The sequence below is a fragment of the Pteropus vampyrus genome, unplaced genomic scaffold, assembly GCF_000151845.1.
Source record: "Pteropus vampyrus isolate Shadow unplaced genomic scaffold, Pvam_2.0 Scaffold973, whole genome shotgun sequence".
Lineage (NCBI taxonomy): Eukaryota > Metazoa > Chordata > Mammalia > Chiroptera > Pteropodidae > Pteropus > Pteropus vampyrus.
Window position 1 is genome coordinate 2,948 of NW_011889754.1, and position 21,787 is coordinate 24,734.

The 21,787-nt window shown below is 42.2% G+C and overlaps 1 protein-coding gene and 4 non-coding genes across 18 annotated transcripts in view; all 5 read left to right on the forward strand.

The window, feature by feature from the left end:
- Positions 1-4,538: 4,538 nt before the first annotated feature.
- Positions 4,539-4,611, forward strand: TRNAV-AAC. Its single transcript has one exon. It is a non-coding gene; the product is annotated as a tRNA-Val (tRNA).
- An 883-nt stretch (positions 4,612-5,494) lies between these two features.
- On the forward strand, positions 5,495-5,566 carry TRNAE-CUC. Its single transcript has one exon. It is a non-coding gene; the product is annotated as a tRNA-Glu (tRNA).
- An 830-nt stretch (positions 5,567-6,396) lies between these two features.
- The window catches only part of LOC105309973 (high affinity immunoglobulin gamma Fc receptor I-like), a 29,032-nt gene continuing 13,641 nt past the window's right edge, over positions 6,397-21,787 (forward strand). For 2 of the 14 annotated variants that reach the window (XM_023526501.1, XM_023526499.1), the window contains exons 1-4: positions 10,603-10,911; positions 14,073-14,207; positions 19,237-19,289; positions 19,422-19,569. Coding sequence is in view for 1 of the 14 variants with exons in the window: in XM_023526498.1 (XP_023382266.1) it covers positions 6,557-6,934; positions 10,775-10,911 (515 nt within the window). In the remaining 13 variants the exon portion in view is untranslated. Of the gene's footprint in view, positions 6,935-10,601; positions 10,912-11,341; positions 11,560-14,072; positions 14,208-19,236; positions 19,290-19,421; positions 19,570-21,008; positions 21,059-21,787 lie in introns of those variants that run through there. The other 12 variants (XM_023526500.1, XM_023526506.1, XM_023526510.1 and 9 more) reach the window with 12 other exon arrangements.
- Positions 6,956-7,029, forward strand: TRNAN-GUU. Its single transcript has one exon. It is a non-coding gene; the product is annotated as a tRNA-Asn (tRNA).
- On the forward strand, positions 11,336-11,407 carry TRNAE-CUC. The gene has a single exon. It is a non-coding gene; the product is annotated as a tRNA-Glu (tRNA).

Sequence of the window (21,787 nt, forward strand, 5' to 3'; positions counted from 1 at the left end):
GAGAGGGGTTTTCTCTCTTAAATAATCAATGAATAAAATGGAAACATGCCTGGGTTGGAATACTAGCAATATGACTTCTAGCTGTGTGACCTTGGGCAAATTTACTTAACTTTCTCATACCCAGTTACCTCAGCCACCTCATCTGTAAAATGAAAATACCAACAGAGGGTTATGAAGATGAAATGCATGATTACAAGTGGTTAGAATCATCTCTAACACATATGAAGCTGTCAACAAATATTTCCTGTAATCGTTATACCTATTATTTATAGGTACGATGGTTGTCATTAATGGACTAACATTTTCTACTACAAGAGATATTTTCCAAGCTTTTCGAAGTGACCTTTCATGATAAAAATGAATCTCGCCAATTTGATTTTTTTCTAAAAAGTATACTATGTAGAGTATTAACTGATAAGATCATTGGGTAGATAGATAATGGAGCAGCTGTTGTCTGGAAAATGAATTGTTAATTTGCTGAGGACTAGCACTGCTCATCCTTAGAGGGTTTCAAATATAGGATAGATTATGGCATTTAACATGTCTCTTAATCCTTTGTTGAAATGAAATCCGAGAAGCTCAAAAGTGTAAAACCCACTAAAGCGGAGATATTTGATTGAAGGAGGTATTGATCTGGAGCCTCTGTGTCTACCTAGTCTATGCCTTCACCTCCTCTGATACTTTGTAGGAACTCTATAGGATAGAGTTTGAAAGAAAATCTGTAGAAGATCACCTAGTAGGACCATAGGGAGGAGATTCAAGCATCAGATGGTACAGATGACTGTAAACGTCTTGTTTGGCTTTAAGATTACGTGGTTCTAAGTCTTAACTGAATGCCTACACTCAATTTGGGTACTGTAAGTTAGGTAATATATGCACTGTCTCTAGCCTCACGGAGCTCACATTCTAGATTGGAATCCACGAGAAATGTCTATACAATACTTATAAAACAGTGAAATCCTACAGAATGATGAAATTCCTACTCAGAACTTTATTTACTCTTAAGTGCCTGGTTATGTGACTGATTATAGCTCGTCTTCAGGTCATTCAAAAAAAAAAAAATGCTATCTTCTTGATCCTGTCATCATTGGCTTTCCTTTTCATCCTTTCAATACCAGATGTACCTGTTCAACACTTCTGTATCTGGATCCCCCCCAACAACTTTTTGAACATACTTGATGTACATTATGTGGAAATGGATGTGGGCTGAAGTGAGAAACTCAAGGGGCATCTTTTTAAAATAAAGTTAATACACAGAGAAACAAAACCAGTGCTATTTCCTCATTCGCTCTGCCACAGACAAGTCATACAACGTATAAGAATTCAACTTGGGGAATTTTTTAGGAGCATTTTAAGGTGTCTCTGCTGAAACTCTCATAACCTATCAATTCACTACATTTACTTTTGCATTTTTTTTCCTCTCCCACCTGGGGAAATATGATCCCTTAATTCAAGCTCAGGGCAGAGAACTGACTGACTTAAGACAGAAGATACAAGAAGGGCTGGATGTCTGTTATCTTTTCACCCATACGCAAAGAACCAGTCAAGTCTTTGGAGAGTGTCCTCAGGAGCACCAACATTGCCTACCACCAGGGACAGAGATTCTGTGATCAACTGGCCCAAGGAAGCCAGCTGGCAGAGAACCTTGCCAACAAACTCTCTGTGGGTAAGGTGGTTTGTAGGGTTTGAAGACCCTTAGCAGCTCCCAAGGTCCTCACCTCACATAAGACTCCATGCCTCTACAACCCTGAGAGTGACTTTTTAGCCAGATATTTTGTGCTGGTCTTAGCCTGATGCTATTGGCTAGAAATATCTGGGGGCACTCACCTGGGCCTGAGATGAGCCCCAATGGAAATTTTTCCTTTTGGAGCCTGGACCTGCTCTTGTGGTTCTTACTGTAATTGCAAGATGCTGTGGCTGGACCTGCTCTTGTGGTTCTTACTGTAATTGCAAGATGCACTTCAGCAACAACAATCAGGGAACTTAAAAAAACAAATGAACAAGGTTTATTACTCCCAGGTCCTGCCGGGGCCACACAGCGAGGTCCTGGGTAGAGATAGAGCCAGGGCCTGGAGTTCTACTTTTATTGGGGTCAAGGGTAGGGTGCTAGGATTTCATGAGTTCGCTCTTTATTGGTGAATGTAAAACATAAGAAAGAATTAAAATGCAGAGGGGGAAAAAAAAGTAGTCAAACATCAGTTATCTACGTCAACCAGAGATCTCAAAAACAAAGGAAACAGCAAGGTGAGGCCGCCTTCCTCTCTATCTAATCACGTAGCTGGCCGTGTATTTATTGAGACAGCCATCTTTGTCAAAAGCTTCATGTCAGGCATTGGATTACAATTTTTAAAAAGCCTAATGACAACTGTGTTGTTCTGGGGTGTATATTCAAGTGGTACGATTATGAAGAAAAGGAAAACTCAGCGTAGCGATCATCTCTGGAGGAAGAAAAGGAGCTTGGGATTGAGAAGAGGCTAACTGGGAAGACACACAGGGGCTTCCCGTGTATCCGCTCTATTTCTTTACCTAGGTGGTGGTTACATGAGTGTTCACCTTACAAATATTTGTTAACTATCCATACAAGTATTATGCAGTTTTTGTATCCTATATTTCACAATATTTAAATTTTTAATTAAGAAAAAGCTAACTGTCAGGTGCTTACACTACACCTGTTTTTTCACCTCACATTCTGGGGACCATGACAATGTCAGCACTGGCTGGGGGTGAGCACAGTGGAGAAATACACCTTTTCCTTGGCTCTGGCCTCAACATTTGCCTCTTCCTGGCCTGACCCCAAGGGACATGCCTGAGGCCTGTCTGTCTCCCGCTCCTCTAGTGGAGTCAGAAACCCCACAAATTCCAGTTCAGTCTGCAGAGAAGCTTGGGTAGCACTTTGAAAGCTGGGGGAGGGGGGTTGCCATGATCCTGCAAGGTGCAGGAGCACAGGCGCCCAAGAAGTGACTTTGTGAGTTTGGTTCCCCAGCTCCCGAAGCCCTTCTCACTCCTGTAGAGGAAAGGGCAACAGCTCCCTTTGTTCTGTCCAGGAGTGATCCCAGAGTGTCTTACAGGGCTGAAAGTCGATGAATCATCTCTGGGAGATTGTGGGGATGGATCAAGGAAGGAAGGAAAAGGAAAGAAATGTCATGAAATTTCTTGATCTAGAGCTACCATGAAGCCCACCTCATCTGGAACTGGGTCCTCCAGTCACTGGTGAGGGCGACAGAGCCCATTCACGTCTGGGTCTCCATTCTGGGCCAAAGCAGAACAAGGCAGAGCATCGTGGCCTGGGGTCCAGTGAACATGCTCTCTATGCCTTCCCCAGGGTGGGAGCACTTGAACTTTGAGTGTGAAGGATCTGGGTAACCACGGGAATAAGAAAAGCAACTGCTGGAGAACATGGCATGCTTACCCTCCACACTTTATTTTTAACTTCACATCCAAAGAAGTCAGAGAGAAATAAACATTAAGGCCTTTCAGCGAAAGAAAACTTTCCACTTCTTGATCTTTTGATGTGAAGCAAACATGAAAACTTTTCAGACACTACTTTTCTCTGAAAATAGTTCTTACCTCCTTATTAAACTTCCGAATCCATGACATATTAAGCGAGAAAATTATAAAGGCAAATGAAAAGAAGTTTTAGGTATTGGAAATGGTGAAATAAAACTGCCCTTAAGAAAGAATCTCAAGCTATCACGAAATCTACGTGAGTTGCACCTGGGTCCACCACCAGGTGGTGGTCCTGAAACCCTTGTGGGTTTATATGCGGCCTGGTGGCCTGATCTTCAAACGAATTCAGTAATTCAGTTCAGAAAACATGGTTTGAGCCTGTGTTGTTGACTATTCGATATTTGCAGGCAGCAAATGCCTTAAGACTTCACCTTTTGCTAAGGTACCTGCTAATACGTGAAAGTGTGATCAAGTATTGAACTTCAATTAAAGAGAGTAGAATAAGCGACAGCGGCAGGAACCGGAGGGACCCCTTTTGTTCGGAGGACACCGGGGAGGAGCAGAGGCGGAAAGAGCGCGCAGGTCGGACGCCTGTGGGCAGAGGGGAGTGAGGGCGGGGAGGGCGCGACCGACGGTTCCTGGGTGGATTCGAGGCGCCCGCCATGGAACAAGAGCCGAGAGCACTGACCGCCGGTGCCGCGAAAAGGGCCCCAGCGGCGGGGGTCCGCAGCGGCGGAGGGGCGGTGTCCATGCCACGGGGAGGCGGGGGGCGCCGGAGGGCTCAGACGCAGCGAACCCATCGGCTTCTGCAGCTGCCTGGAGCGCGGGTGTCACAGGGGGCGCTCTGGCACTCGGGCTCTGAGTTCGGAGACCCGCGTTTGTTGCGGGATCCCGAAGCCAAACGCGGGTGTAGGGAGGCCCAGGGTCCTCGCTTCCGGGGCAGGCGCGAGACTCCAAGCCACAGCCTCTCGGGAGCCGCAGCCTCCTAGTGTGAGAGACCGGGTGCTTCCTGGGACCCTTTCCACTTCAAAAAGTTGGCCAGAGTCATGACAGGCTCTACCGATATGGTTGCGCCCACCGCCGCCGGCTCAGTTCCCGTAGTGTAGTGGTTATCACGTTCGCCTAACACGCGAAAGGTCCCCGGTTCGAAACCGGGCGGGAACAGTCCCCTTTTCTTGAAAGTTACATTTACGTTTAACAAAATAAAAGGCGAGTAAGGGGGTGGGCTTTGGGAGCGTGCATAGCTGCATTTTTCGGTCACAAGAAACATAGTTGGAGTTCAATCCCTACCAGAAAACCCACTCACAACGACGAAACAGGCCCATTTGTTTCCTCTGAGTCACGTTGTAGCGCGGGCCACAACCGCTTACTCCAACAAGGCACATTTCAGGTTACCCTTCGATCCAGAGCTCCCCGAACCGTCTCATGTAGCGCCTAACTCTTCTCTACAGGCTGACAGGCATGATGCCTCTGAAAACCAGGTTCTTCCCCGTGAAGCGCGCACTTGGCTTTCCTCCACCCCAACTAGCTTGGGGAACAGGTTAATTTACGTGACAGAATAAAGCAAAACCAGCCGAAGTCTGCACCTGGGGCTCGAGCCAAAGACACGTAGACAAAGTTTCACGATCCCTTACTTGAGCTGGTCAGGGCATGAAAAGGAGCCGTCTACGTGCTGTCATCAGGAGAGACCCCTGAGCTGGTGCATAGATCAGGAAGCAAACGGACTCCGTTCCTCCACCCCGCCGAGGGCCGAGTCCTCAACTTACAAAGAAACCGAAGTTCAGAAAGAGATCATGTCCTGGGCTCTGCCGCACACAGTGCTGAAGCTAGACTAGAACGCTACCCAAGCCAGTTACCTAATGGCCTGGCTTGAGCCCAGAGCCTCGCCCAAGCTGAGAGAGGTGAAGGCGGTGAGCAGCCGGCCAAGGGCTGGGAGCCCTTTCACAGGTGCATTCAGCCCTGGCTAATGGAAATCACATCCACTTTTGCTTGCAGGAATCTTTCATCATTTACATATCAGGACACCAATTGACAGTTTGCTTGCGGCTCCCTGGTGGTCTAGTGGTTAGGATTCGGCGCTCTCACCGCCGCGGCCCGGGTTCGATTCCCGGTCAGGGAACTACTTTTGATTTTTCTCTCAGTTGATTTAAATGCTGGTGGGGCGCAGTTCCAGTGGTCCAGGTATCTCCCAGCCTGAGAGAGGCGAAGTGGGATATCTTTTCCTGACTTCCAGACTGACTCCAAGCGGACACAATTATCCCATCCTGATTTGTGGTGCGTTTTCAATTGTTACCTCTCCTCAAAGTCATTAAGGAGCTTCTGTTTCTAGGATCTCAGTGGAGGCCAACACTGAGTTTTAAAGTCTAGGTGTGGCTAAATTAGTGGTTTCAGCGCCAGATATAAGGTGTAAGGGGAAAATAATCAAGTTGATAAAAAGGTGAATTTTAAATACGTTAAAGCACTTTAAGGAATTTTAATAATTGACATCTAATGGCATAGAAAATTTTTATGTCGTATCATATTTCTAAAGATGACCACTTGTATGCATCAAATTGGCTTAATAATTTCACTCTAAAAGCTACTTTTTATTGCCCCTCAGATTTTCTAATAATGAAGAAAATATTGATAGCATAGCATACCTGTTTGTACAAGATTGGATTTATTTTCTTTTCAAAACCTTAATTTTGAACTTCCTAAATTTCCTATACTGGTTTTACTGGTCAAATAAGCAAACTTTAATTCCACGGTCTCAGAGACAGGGACTATAGTGTCCTCACTCTATGAATTTTGACGTATAATCATTCCAATCACTGCGCTGCCTTGTTCTTGGACGACAGGTACTCGTGTTCTTTTCTTTCGTGCCTGCTCTCGGTTTGCCGCTCCCCTCCTCTCGATACTGATACGTGATGATAAAAAAAAAAAAAAAAAAATTGCACCCCAGCAATTCTCATTTCCCCAAATCCTGCTCGAGCCTCTGCACGGGCCTCCTGGGAAGTCCCCTTGTCCTCGTCCACGCGTCCTCTGCGCTTTCCCGCCTCTTCGCGATTGCCGCTTTTGACCCCTCCCACCCCCACTCCTCTCCGGCTCCCGCCCCACCGACCGCGGCCGAATGGGGCGAGCCGAGCGCCGGCGGCGCAGACGGTCAGGTGCAGCCGGAGCAAACGGGAAGAGCCATCCCTGGGAGGCCGCCGGTAGTTCGGCCTCCCTTGGGCCCCACTCGGCTCAGGCCCTGGGGGTCGAGGCCCGGGGCGTCTCCGGGGCGTCTCTGGGGCGCTGGCATCCGAGGCGGGAGTGGAGCAAGGCGGAGCGAGGCCGTTCAGCTGCCCCTCTGCCTTCGGAATCGCCCAACGCACGGGTTTCAAACGCGAGCGACGGGCTGCGTGGACTCCACGTCTTGGGTGTTCGGAGGCTTTGGAGCCCGCACGGCCGTCGGGCAACCGGCGCGTGGCTCCGCCTAGCGGTGATCGATCGCTTGCTCTGTGCTAGCGTGAGTCCGGGGCTTCCGCGGGTCTCTGTGGCGCAATCGGTTAGCGCGTTCGGCTGTTAACCGAAAGGTTGGTGGTTCGAGCCCACCCAGGGACGCGTGCTGAACTTTTAGAAAGTGGGTCCTTCTCTGTACATCCCCTCTCACCTCTACGGGAGAGAGGCTTCTTCCCCTACTACATTCTAGATACTGTGTCTTGTGCACAACAGGAGGACCTTAGATCCTAAGATCTTTACACCCTCTCAAGAGAGCTCGGGTGGAAAACAGCTTCGCGGTAAATCCGGAAATCCTCGTTTGTTTGTACTAGGATTTATTGAACCTTTTCCATACACTTTTCAAATTAAGTTGGTTCTGTCATTATACGGTTACAAATAATGCTGTAGCCATCATTCTTGCGTGTATATCTTTGGCCATTCGTACAAGGATTTCTATAGGATAGAATCCCAGACGAGCAATTGCTCCATCGCGGCGTTTACATGGTTTCTATATGACTCCGTTGTCTTTCCTTTGTCGGCTTATTAGCTAGCTAGTTTCAGCGACTGTTTTAGGCCTTATGGCACACATCTGTGGAATGGTGCATGCTGAACGTGGGAAAGCTTGGATCAAAAAGCAATGATTTATTAGCAAACTATTGGAATTAAATACACACACACACACACGCACGCACGCACGCACGCACGCACGCACGCACGCACACACCCACCCAGCCAGTTTGAAGGAATCTCCACAGGCATGAGTTGTGATAATCAGCGCATGAAAAAGAAGTGTGATTTTTGTGCAGGTTGTCAGTAAATTATGGTCTGCTGACCAAATTCAGCCCACAGCCTGTTTTTGTAAATAAAATTTTATTGGAACACATCCTTTTACTCATTTATGTATTATCTATGGCTGCTTTTGTGTGACAATGGCAGAATTGAGAAGTTGCAACAGAGATAATATTGTCTACAAAGCCAAAAATATTTACTGTCTGGTGCTTTACAGAAAAAGTTGGCTGACCTCAGTCTAGCAGACTGAAAAAGTGAATTAAGGAATATTGGAGTCAGTAAATTATACCCAAAGAGAAGTCATTTGCATGCTGAAATATTTAGGTTCAATGATCACGATGTCTGTAACTTATCTTAAAATAGTTAACAAAACATAATTAAGTAGATATAAACCATTCTGATTTCTATGTCCATAGATTAGTGTTGACTGTTTTTGAAATTCTCATATGAAATTACTTTTTTGTTGTCTGTTTTTTTTTTTCATGCAACATAATGTGTTTTAGATGCATCCACATTGTTGAGTGTATTATTTTAGTGTTATTGATGAGTGTTATTCCCGTGTGTGACCATACGGCCATTGATGGGTAGAGTTAGTTCTTGTGGCTACTGTGAATATGTTTGCTATGAATATATTTGTACAAAGCTTTTTGTAGACAATGAAATTGCTGCGTCATGGGGTATGTGTAAATTTAATTTTATTAGAAACTGCCAAACAGTTTTCCAGAATGGCTGTACTATTTTACCTTTTAAACAGCAGTAAGATATACAATGTTACTCCATGTTCTCATCAGCACTTGGTATTCTCTGTCTTACTCATTCTTGTGGGTGCATAAAGGTATCTAATCATGGTTTTAATTTGTGTTTCCCAAATAAGTAATGACGTTGAGCATCTTTTATGTCTTTTGCCCATTTAGAAATTCTCTTTTGTGAAGAAAGCTTGTTCCAGTATTTTGCTCATTTTTAATGAGCTTGGCTTTTGTTATTAATTTCTAAAAGTTCTCTATATATTCAATATTTGAGTAATTTTCAGATAACAATATTATAAATATCTTCTCTCATTCTGTGGCTTGCCTTTTTACTTTATGATTTTTAAATTTTGATGAAATCTAATTTATTTTTTCTTTTATTGTTAAGGCATCTTACTCTAAGACATCTTTCCTACCCCAAGGTTGTGAATATATTTTCCTAAATTTTCTTCTAGAAGCTTTAATGTTTTAATTTTCAGCTTTTAAATATATGATTCACTTCCTGACCTCAGCACAATACTTAACCACCATAGAATCCATGCCTTGCTTGCACACCAGAAACCCAGCCTCCCAGAAAATTTAATAATCTTTGATATAAAAATACTCACAATAGTTTCCTGCTCTGCTCCTTGACAATTACAGATCCGTGTGCTTCCATCCCTCACTCCTTTCTTTTGCTCCCTCTTTTCTTCTCTCTCTTCTTCTTATAGGAGACAGGGTCTTTGTCAGATGTTTTGTGAATATTTTCTCTGTGACTTTCCTTTTCAATTACTGGATATTTTTCGATGAGGAGACATTTTATATATTGTCTATTTTACCATTTTTCTTTTTTACTTATTTTTTTCTGTGTCACATTTAGGAACTCTTCGCCTACCACCAAGTCATAAGGATATTCTCATGTATTTTCCTCTAAGTTTTAGTTTGTAGGTTTGGTTATGATCCAACTCAAATTAGCTTTTGTGTATATTGTGAGGTAAGAATTATGTATTTTTTCACTATGTAGATATACCATCGTTCCAGCACATTTGTTGAAATGATACTCTTTTCCCATCTGAATTGTTTTAGTGCCTTCTTTTTTGAAAAAAAAATTGACCATATAAGGTGGATCTATTTTAGATGTCTCAATTCAGTTCCATTTATTTATATGTGTATCCTTTTGCCCCTCCAACACTGTCTTATTTATAAACAGCTTAATAGTAAGTCTTAGAGTCTTCCAGGTTTGGCTTTTTCACACAGCTCAATAAATTTTGAAATATGTACATACCGAAGTAGGCAGTCAAGATATGCTATCACTTAATCCCTCTCATTTCATTGCACATGCCCTCACATATTATGGCTGACCCTTTAGCTAAATATCTTCTATTGCAGCCTCTGGAGAAAATAAATCTCCAATTACTTTCAGAATTGACTGAGAGATAAAATGTCTGAAACACTCAACAATGACTCTAGATTTTGCTTGGGGAAAAAAAATCATTTTCCAGGCCTTTGGCATAGGGAAATTTTCTTTCTATTATTTATGACCATGAATACAGTGTCTGATTTGCAATTTTCTGTTCTTTGCAGAGAGCTAGTGTCCCATGGGAGGCCCCTAACTTACTGGACTGAGGGTGGGGTTGCAAATTGGAGGCCGAAGAAGAATTGACTTTTATTGTATAGAAAAGATGATGGGCAGATGGTGACACAAGGTGTAGAGAAGAGTAGGCTGGAACTAGAAAGTTGATTTCAGAATCATGCAGTGATTGTCAGATTTTGTAGAAAGGGGAGTTAGATGTTACCTGTCCAAGGAAGCAAAACTTTCGTGGAAACAACTGATATTTAAAGGCCATTTTATCAGGCTTTGTCATTATTTATCACCTTTTTTCCTGTCTTTGTAAAAATGGTACAAAGCAGCCTTCGTGTACTTGTTATATACCTTTGGGATGTGTATTTCAAAGAAAAACTATTAAACTTAAAATACTCATCTTAAGTTCCATCAACAGTGTACTTTTAATAAAATGAGCCCAACTCAAGGGACAAACCTACCTGGCTGAAGTGCCCTTCCTGGGCGTGTGTCATTCTTAACAATAGGTGCTTTTCCTTAGTGTAGTGGTTTTCGTATTTACCCCACACCTGAAAGTCCTCAGAACCTGTCAGAAACCGTTTTCTTTGCTAAAGATTTTAAAGTACTCTTACTCCAAGTGCATTAAAAATAAATTTACCAATTGAATCCTTGGAATCCATCAAAAGGGAGCGACGTCGCAGTGCTACAGTTTCAAGTGTTGCCCAACCGGGAGGGAGAAGAAGGGTCGCTTGCTCGCGGGTAGTCAGGCCAAGTCTGTCTGCTTTGATTCCAGCTGGAGACACTCGACTCACCTTCACCAGCGACGCGACGACTGGGTCAGCGGACGCTGACTTCATCTTCACGGTGCTTTTCGATGAGGAAGTCTCAGGATTTCTTTCCTTTCCCTTTGCTCTATTTCCAGCGACTAAGGTAGGAGAAGTGGGGGTGCCGCGGGCTGCGCTTGGGGGTGTGGAGGGAAGAGCGCGTCCAGGTCAGGGCCCCGGAGCCGTCTCGGTTCCTGCACCCCTCGGAGTTCTTTCTGAGGTTGGGAAGTCCGGGGTCTCACCTGGGTGCCTCCCCTCCCGCCTCCACCCGCCTCCACCCGCCCACCGGGAGACTCGCTCCGGAACCTGTGGACCCGGGGGCCTCGGGGTGCGTCCGCTGTACGGGAGAGCGCTTGGCATTTCGTGTGAGGCTCCTCTTCTGGAGAAAGCGGGGAGGGAAGGGCTTTCAGGAACAACGCCTTAAAGACGGGCACGTGGCACCGTGAAAGAAAAAAAAAAGGAACGGCTTTTCAGGTCAGTACGAGGGTAGCTTTAGCCAGAAAGGTCGAAAAGGGAAACCTCTTCGCACTTCCCTGGTGGTCTAGTGGTTAGGATTCGGCGCTCTCACCGCCGCGGCCCGGGTTCGATTCCCGGTCAGGGAACTTCTTTTCTTAACCGCTGTAGTGTCTGCTGATTGGGTTCTGCATTTTCTAAGTGCTAAACTTCAGCTTTTTTTCAAGACTGGTGAAGAAATGGGATCAACGATTTATTGAAGATACATTCCGGGAATTGAAACTGCGAGATGAAAAGCAGGGTGAATTAAAAACTCCCATACACACTCCACACCTATTACATAGCCAAACTTTATGATTTCATCCCCCGGCCCCCCATTTAAAACCAACACAAAAATTATCGATCTTTTAGATATAATTTTAAACTTTATTTACCATCAAGCAATCTTGTCATAGTCAATTTTCCCCATAGACTTTAAGTCCAAAAGAGACAAACTGGAAGAACTGCCTAGTATTACAGCAAACTTGAATTCAAGACTCTCTGTTCTCTTTTGATTGTTCATGCTTTCTTTCCAGATAAAATTAGTCGCAATAAAAATGTAAGCCCGGCCTCTTTGCTTGCAGTGTTCTTACTGGTCCTAAATTTTGTGCATATGTAGCTGTTGCTTGTGTGGACCTTGAAAAGGAACATATTTGCCAAGAAGGACTCCTGGTGGTTAACTGGGCACAAATTCATAACTAGGCTCTAGTAGCCATTGATCACAGAGGCCTCTCACCCACAGTGCATATCAGGAAAAAGCCACAGAGATGCCAAGCCTCTTGCACTGCGTTCTTGCCGACTGAGCCAAACCTTGTAAGGGAGTTCTTGGAATCATATTTTCACCTATTGGCTGAGACCTGTTCTGTCCCATTGGAGCTGTGCAGCTGTATCTTATCTACATCTTTACTGATCAGTCAGAGCAACTCCATAATAACCAATCAGAATATTTGATTCTAAGAAAACAGGTGGTGCTATTCAGACCAATCAAACTGTGTAAATTTGGATTTCTTATTTGCATAAAAATGGGATCTCCAATCAGGGATCAGGGTGGACAGTTTCTCTATGTAAGTAGGCCTCCCTCATGCCTGGAGGGAGCAGTGGTTTCTTTTGGTTTCTTCTAGAACTGTGGTTCTCCAGTTTGCAAACTGTTTACCTGAATAAAGTTTCTCCTTTTTTGGCACCTTAGAGTGGGGATTCCTGTTAATATTAGGTTAGTGGCGGCAAACTTGACATTTGGATGGTTTCATGGGTATACTCGACCTTTAGGAATTCCAGTGGATGGTGCACAGAGGGTCCCTAAATCCCTCTTTGAAAGTGTTTGCAGATATGAATAAGCACCAGATATAAAGGTAACAGCTTCTGAAGACCTAAGGCTGCTTGAAACCAGAGCAGATTTTTAAAAGCCACAGAGTTGTTGTTTTCATAATTTAATTTTCATTTCGATGGTCACTTCTTTATTTCGATGAGAACTTTAGTGGAAAGAATTTCTTTATTGGATCTTTAATCTTTCTATATTTTTAGTTCTCTTAAGAAAATTTAATGATAAAATGTTAATGTAATAAATTATAATGAGATAAAATTTGGTAATAAAATTTCACTTCTTACATTATTTACATTGACATCGTTGGCTTATGCTGTCATGTGTTTCCCACTTTATGACATTACCTGATGAATTATGTTCGACTATGTAGTGATACATAGCATTTTACATATATTTTTCATATATAAATAATATGCATGTACAATGCAACTATTTATAATTCAAAAAGGGAAATATAATGGGAAGGTGTTGGTAACTTCTTTGATAGTGTAGCCTTGAATTCATGCCATATTCTCATATACTTTAGAAGACTGTGCTATAATGTTAAAATGTCATTTTGTGGCCACTTGTGTCGCCCATTTCCTGGCCCAGCATGATGCACAAGAGGAGTGATAATAGGAGAAAATGGCCTTTCAAGAACTTGCCTAATACAACTCTTATTATTACTTGGAATGACATCAGAAAATAAGAGAAAATATTCATATAGAAAAGGGAAATTCTCTACTTTCCCTCTTCCCCAGCCCTTAACACCCAATGGAGGAGCTAATACTTCTCATTCTTCACATGATAGGACAGTTACTGAGCTTCCTTTTCCAATAGTTGAGGACCTAGTATATTAAAACACACAAAGAGGAGTGGCTATTACTTGCCCCCCCCCACTTTTTTTTATCTGAGCATCAAAACTGTCAACTTGGCTGATGTTAAGGGGAGCTCCCAGTTCTACAGTCCCACTCCACCTGCCTTCTTTCTGACCCTCTTCTCTCATAAGACTTGCACCATCAGATTTGTTTGGGGAAGCTTGGTAAAGGTTACTTTGTGTTTAGACAAGAAGGCTTCTGAATTTTGTTGAGGTTTATGGGTCGCTCCTGCTAGCAGAGGCCTGATAACACTTCAGTTAGAGCTGTTGAGATTAAAATTTTTGACTTGCCAATCAATGGGATATTATTTATACAGTGAAACTTTGGACGCCAGAGAGTATAGGCACTCATGCTAAATTTTGACCCATTAACTAGTGGCAAATATCAGGGGAGTTTGTCCCATTAGCACTTTTTACATGTGACAGTACCCCAAACAGAAGAATCTTCTCTAACACTTTAAGCATGTAACTCATTGATTTCAATTATACATTTTCATAACTATACACTGAATTGGTTCAGAGGCCTCACTTATAACTTGAACTGGTTTTTTCCCCTCTTTACTGCAAGTTGTATGCATATTCATATTCTCTTTTGCAGGAACACAGACCAAAGAGTTGAACACTTACTTGCATTTGATGCACCTTACTTGCACCTTACAGTAGCAGCTGGGAGACCATTTCTCTGTTTGCTGGAGAGACTGGGGAGTTCAAGGAGGTGTGACCAGACTGTGAGGTGAGGTGGAGCATCCTGACCTTCTTAGAACCAAGGTCAGGATGCAGGAAAGAGAGGGATCAGAGGACATGGAGGGAGCAGCCCTGCAACAGTAAGCACAGCTCTGCAACTGCTTTTGGTTTTAAGAGGCCATCTACTCAGTCTCAACAAACTTAACAACTAAAACACTATTTAGGTGGCTGTTTTCGATCTTTCCTTGTCCCTACTCAGCTTCTGAATGTCCATTCACACTTGGAATAGTAGAAGGACCCTTACTTCCCCCTCACACTCACCACTTGGGAAGCCTTCTCATATCCCCTAACCTGGCCCACACAGTCCCTTCTATCTCTCCAAGAAGGCATTGTGACCTCACTGGCTCCAAATTTGTTAAGCAGTCTAGCAGTCCCCAATAGCATAGTAGCAGCTGCTAGGAGTGCTTGTCATACTTTTGTGGAATTGACTGATAAGGAGACAACAATCTCAAAGGAATTGAGGTAGTTTATTACTTAGACACACAACATAGGCACATGTAGCATGTTGACCATTCTCCATATCCATAATCCCACAGCGTGACATCACACTGGAGGACAAGAGGACACACAAGTAGTGGCTCGCTCTGATATAAAGGAGCCAATTTCACAGTGCAGCTAAGCAGTTTTATAGCTTGTAGTTGCACCGTAGAGGGCGGGGGCAAGGTGGAAATTTTCATGTCTCACCAGAACCAGGGAGGCAGGTGAGAAACTGCCTACTGGTAGCCTGCCCCACGATAGGGAACCTCTCAAGCTAGATCAGTGATAAATAGCCTTATGACAGCCCCTCACAAGACTGCCTGCCTTTCCAGGTTCCAGGAGGGCATTCAGCCAAGATGTGGGTTGCACTACGGGTGAACCCTGCCTATGTGACCTGTGTGGGGAAGTATAAGGTCACTAGAGTGCCACAGCAGAGCCACTTCCCTACACCTCGAACCTTGAAAAGGAGTTTGGCTAGATATAATATCTTTGATTTGCACTATTTTTTAAATCTAAGTTTTTTGAAAATGCAGCTCCACTGTTGCCTTGCTTTGTATTATTGCTACTCATCCAATTCTCTTGATTTTATAACTTATTTTGCAGTTTTGTCTGTGTCGTCTTACATCCTAATAGTTTTACTACGATAATGTCTTGAAGTTGGTCAATTCTGGGTCAGTTTTCCTTGATAACTGTTGAGCTCTTTTCATGTGACTCATTATATAAGTAATCTATCATGTTCCTTTTTATAAATCAACTCTACTAGACTGTTCTCTCTAAAGCCTCATTCCTGTTTAGAGAGAAATCTTTTAAAAAGAAGAAATTACATATCGCAGTACAATTTGTATTCAACAGAGATTCCCAAACAAGTTAAAGTAGTAAAATGACCCTGATGATTTCAACACTGTATTGCCAGATGAGGACTTAAAAAAAATTACCATCAATTTATAAACAAAGTATAGAAAGACATAATGTCAGAATAAGGAAACCTCTGGATATGAATACATTTATTAAAAAAAAAAAAGAAATGTCACTGGTTTGAAAGTAGGTTTTAAAAGCCCTTAAATTTTAAGCTATTCATAGATTAAAATATTTTTGAAAGAACATTAATCACCCGTTGTCTCTAACGCATCAACACCCGTTACTCTTAAAGCAAAATCTTTCATAAGAGCTTCCTAATGTGTCAAGAGGTACAAAAGAAAATTGTATAAACAGTTTCTAGATTCTGCAGTTCATTCCCCCTTTTAAGAAATATAATTTTCAGGCCAACCCCTGTTGACACACATGGCCAGGTACTCGGGATCCTTCTGGAACACGGATGGGCCCATGGGACACGCAGAGGCCATGGCAGCTGACCACGTTAACATGATAATTTGATCTTTAGCTTTCTAGCTGTTTTCCTGGAACATTATAAGGGTGAAATATCAACTACGTTGCTAAGCAACGCTGTATAATAAAAAATGACTGCTGATTGAGGATATACTTAGACTGGGAAAAATAATAAGTATCTGGTGAGAAGCCATAGAGTTTTTCTGAACGCAGAGACTCTTGTAACTTGACTTAAATCTTACATAGACATTCGAAACTATGCTATAAAGTTTTTTCAAGAGATATTGGCTCCTGTAGGACATGAAGTTTCGAAGCCAGAGTGGCTCCAATGTCTCTTACTTCTTCACACCTCACACTTCAGCTGTCCTGGGGTAGAGAGTGAGAGGTGTAGAACAGGGGAAATATCTCCTGAATGACTGTGTAGATTGCTGTGCAGTAAGGGTGACCTAGAGGGAAGAATAATGCCTGAGGCTGCCCTGCTATAGCAAACTGTGGTTCTGTATCTTTCTGAGTAGCCTGGTGCCATATGTGGCCTATGAGAGCCTTGTGATCTTAAGAGTTTACTTGAAGCTAAGAAAACCCCCTAGTGGGCAAAATTCTTCCAAATTTTCCTTTGATTCATGAACAATATAGATATCATTGTTTTATAGCCTTTCATAACTCCAATATCTCTACTATTTCAAAGGTAGGTTTTTGTTGCCTGATGTGTCTGCTGGTTCTCATGCATGAAGTCTAGTTTTTTTGTGTATGTTCATTATCTTTGAGTATGTACTACAAACTGTATTTGAAAAAATAACTTTCAAATAATTTGAGACCTACATAAAGGCTTTCCTGTTAGGCACCTGGGGGTACTCCTAGCTTGGAACCTCCTTAAACCTTAAAAGGTGTGACAGATTTCAAGGCTTTCAAGGAAGTAATAGAGAAATTCTACACCAGTTTTTATCCTAGAAATGCTTTTGGTGGCTGTGACCCTATAGTGAGATAATCATGGGATTCTTGCCAACTGTGAGGATATCTTAGACTGAGAACCCAAGAAACGAATCTGAGAGTGGTCATTACAATTGTTTCCTACTTGAATAGTTATCTCATGTCCTGCTTCAAAATGATATCCAGAAATTATGGCTTGGGACCATATTCTCAATTTTTAGGTGAAAAATAGTCTCCCAAAACTTCAGCACAATAAATTACTCCCTCAGATGACAGTGAAGTGTATGGATTTGGAATCAGAAAAGGATGAGTGTTCTTTTCAGAGATAGAGAAATTGAAAGAGCAGTTGAAATTATGCCATCCAGTCCTCATGACTTATGCATGAGGGAAATCCTTGCCTTACCCAACTAGCAGATACTGAAAGCCTCCAGCAATAGAGCTACCAAAATGAAAAATAAATTTTGGTCTAGCTCAGTTCCCTTCTGATTCATATGCTCTTGAAATTTTGAAAACATTTTACTCATTTTTTTTTTTTTACTGTTTCAGTATGTATATTTCTTTTGATCTATCTTTAAGTTTATTGTTTAGGTTTAAAATTTGTCAAATACTGGCAGTTTCATTTGGTTCAATGTAATATATTAACTGAATGGGCAAATTTGAAATTTGCTTATAGGCTGCTAAACAACATTAAAAAAAAAAGGCTTTGCTCATTTACTCCTATTGACAGTGTATAAAAATATCCATTTTCTTTCATTCTTTCCAACGTGATATCAATAATTTTTATGAACATGAGGAGGAGGTGAGGGAACTCCTGACTGATAGCTGGTCAGCCCAAAGGTGACAACTTGGACTTGAGACTGGCTTCTGAAATGGGGGGCAGTCTTGTGGGAATGAGCCCTTAACCTGTGAGCTCTGTTCTAACTCTGGCTAGTTAGTATCAGAATTGCTTAATGCAAGGAGGATCACCTCAAACTCCCACGCCCCCCCTCCCCCCGATATAGTTGGTGTCAAAAGTGCTATGAGTAGAGGAAATAAGTTTTTTTTTCTTTTAATGTGCATGAAAAAGAAACTGCCTTTAAACTCACTTAGCTTGGTAAAATGAGTGTCCCACAGATCTCTTGTAAGAAATAGCCCTTCCCTATCTGAGTTTTCTGAACTGAACCAAACGCCTTCCGTTTGAGCTAGGATAACAATTTTTCTAACCGAAACTGGGAGGATAATGATGTGATCTCAAGAAATCCTTGAACTCCTAGACCTCTAATCTCATCTGTTTCATTTAGCCTCATAGACCATACTTTTTGAAACTGTAGAGACAGGACCGAAGGCTGGACCATGTAAGGGACAGCATTGTGTCTAATGCCAAAAGAACAAAGACTTGGATTAAGAGGCGTGAGTGGCAGAATGGGAAAGAATATGGTTGTGACTTTGGAGCCACCTCAGTCCTCCCTGGGTTAGCATTTGTCATCTTCTTACTTAGGTCGCTACTCAGGAATTCTGTTCAAGCCTTTGTGACTCAGAAGTGGGCACAAACATAGCTACCTTCCTTCCTTCCAAGACAGTTTTCAACTGACAACCTTGACATAAACCGCGCATTACACCCATGTTATATCATCTTTATGGAGTCAGGTGAGGAGCAGGAAGACCAGATGATCCAGTCTGGAATACCAACTGTCTTGAACAGGGTCTTTATTGAGTTCTACCCTAATATCTTAAAGTATGGTTGTAAATAAAAATGTCTCTCTTTGTCCCCCTTGACTACAAGAAGCTTGTGCTCACCCTCTGACAAGTCAGTATGACAGTACCCCACGTGCTGAGCCACCATGAATATGTACGTGATTTATTTCTTGACTCTCATTGCATTTCTGTTGCAAAGAACTACTCTTCCCCATAGGGAACCTGGCTTTGACTGAGTTTCAGCCTCCTCCCCTTCCACATGATAAAGCTCCTAATTGCCTGAGAAAAGATTCCTGAGTTACAGTGTAGAGAGAAGTATACTCAGAGTCAACTAGCAATAATTCTGTGTCTGTTAAATCTTATATCACTACTGCACAAAACTAGACTTGGAGCTAGTTTGCGTGTCTCTACACCATTTCACTTTTTGACTGTGATCAACTTACTTGACCTCTTTTCGCTTTGTGTCTCATGCACAAAATTGAGATAATAGTAAGATATTCTCAGCTAAGTAAAACGTCAGAGTGTGCCAGCCTTGTTTAGATGGACAAATCTACTTAAGTTTCTGTTACTCGGCCTTTCTAGTAAGTTTTGTTTTGTTTTTTTTCACTTCCTAGAAGCTATTGGGGGAAGAGAAGTTAAGTTGTGGAAACGAGGAACAAGTTACACTGTGGAACAAGTTACACTGTGAGTAAAAGTCAACCTTACCCATATGCACTGGATACAATCCTAGGAAACAAAGTCACTGTGCAGACATTTTCAGCAATTAAGACTCCTTATGTGCTTCTTCTGATTCCCAAAGGACAAGATTTTCATTCAAATAACTTTCTCCCGTGACAAAGTATTGCCGAGTTCATCAACCCCACCTACCCACCCCTAGTGGTTCTGTGAGTGTTTGAAAGTTTGGAAAAACTGATCTGACTCCCACAAACCTCCATCACAGAGCGAAGGTGAGTTATTGTCCGGACTATGCTGGAGGAACTGTAGGCAGAAGCATTAGCTCAGTCACTAGAGTAGAAACTAGATGAAATAGTATCGCAATGTAAAATGCTCTTCAAACTGTCCACTTTATTTATAGCAACATTTCCTTACCACTGCTCCAATATGCCTCCTCTCATAGGTTATTACAAGGAAAATATCACTACCATTATTCATCGTTAATCCCTCAGAATATTGAAGGGCAGAGTAAAGTGCTTAGAGAAAGTCTGGGTTATGTTGCCATAAAGGGGGTCACTTTTTTCTGCATATCTGTCCAATGTTGAAAGGATTGATAGTATGCAGATAGTCAGCATCTTCATAGATAGATTTGCCATACGCTGAGATAGTTGTGAGAAAAAGTGATAAAATAGAGTGTCTATAGAAAACGTTCTATATGTTAGAATTCCACAACCACGAAGTTTGATAATATTCTGTTGCCGCTGCTTGGAGCATGAAATTGGTGACAGGATTCTCCTGAAAAGAGTTCATCCTGGTGATTATTTTTATAAAAAATGCAAGATACATTTTTAGGAAAATCACTAAGACTAGAAATAGGGTATAAAACTCCAAACCATGAGGAGAGGCAAATTAAAAAAAAGAAAAATAGCAAATAATAGAAAAACTCAACTAAAAAAACCAAGAAAATATAAAATATTTATCAATAACCAATAATCAAAACATCCCGAATCCAAACTTATGGGATGTAGCTAAAACAGTAATTAGAATAAAAAGGAAACTCACGTAATAGGCCAGAATTCTAGGTTGACAGATTCTTTTTCTTCAGTGCCTAAAAGATATTGCTACATTGTCATCTCGCTGGCATCGTTTCCAATAAGATATCGGATGTCATCCTTACTTTCATTTCTCTGTCCGTAACATATCTTTTTAAAAATTTTTTCCTGGATGCTTTCAAGATTTATTTCTCCTTATTAATTTTGAGTGATTTGCTCATGATGCCCGTTTATTGTATTCTTCATAGCCATGTGTGCACACGTGCTTGGGTTTGTTAAGTTTCTTGGATCTATGAATTTATAGTTTTCATTAAGTTTGGAAAATTTTTGGCCATTATTACTTCAAACATGTTTTCTGTCCACAACTCACCCCCCTTACTTTTCAGAAGCTCCCCGCAGATCTCAGGAATTCTCTCTCTGTGCAGCTTTCTCCTTTCCTCAGCCATTTTGGTCTCTCCAGACTCTCAGTTCCATCTTCTAAACTTAGGGACTCCAAGGCCCTCTGCCTGAGTCCCCCTCCCTGCCCCACAGCCTGGAGGCCCTCTCAGGGCAGTAAGCCGGGGCAATCAGAGGCTCATTTCTTTTCTTCCCCGTCCTTCAGGGTGACTGCTTTGATGCCTGCTATCCAGTTTTGAAAACCATTATTTAAAATATATTTTTCAGTTTTGTTGTCATTTCAGGTGATAAAAATAAATCCAGTCTCTGCTATTCCATCTTGGCTGGAGATCTGGTACGTTATTAATAATATTTTAGTTCTTAATTTGAGTGATGGGTTCATAAGTATTCATTTGCTCATTGTGCATCATAACCATATACATATATGTATTGTACCTTCTTTCATTTGTATAAGATATTTCATAATTTTTAAAAGTTCTGAAAAGAAAGATTTTTTTTTTCTTCCCCTGGGATGGAACGAGGGCAAAAGAAGTCGGAAGTGTTTGTGGCCAAAACCTCTACCTTCCTCTGCCTTTCTGACTCCTCTACTCCTTCTTGACCAACTCTCTCCTGCTCGCGTCACCATGACTCTGAAGGTGTTTACCTGACACAGCAGGATGGTCAAGGGAGCAGGTGCTAGCTTGGGAGACAGGCAAAATCAGTTTTCATACCCTATGATCCAACAAACCACCGCGGGCTCTTCCACTTAGGTACTAGATGAGGGCCTTTCAGAATAGTGCTGACTCACTCTATCAGGTAAAAGTTAGGGGAAGGGTTCGTGTGAAGAGGTAATAGCTATTATCTATTGTATTAGGAACACGAGCTACGTAACTGTTTTACCCCTTCTCTTCTCCGTCCCTCCTCCTGCTCGCTGCCCTGGCCTTTTTAATCTTGCCAGAGCCCTTTGCTGCCGCGGTGCAGGAACAAAATCAAAATGCAGTTATTTGCTCTCTTAGGAATTATGGAAAATGCATGCAAAAGCAGATAGACTGAGCTTTCTAATGATTTGATCTAAAAAGCTTAG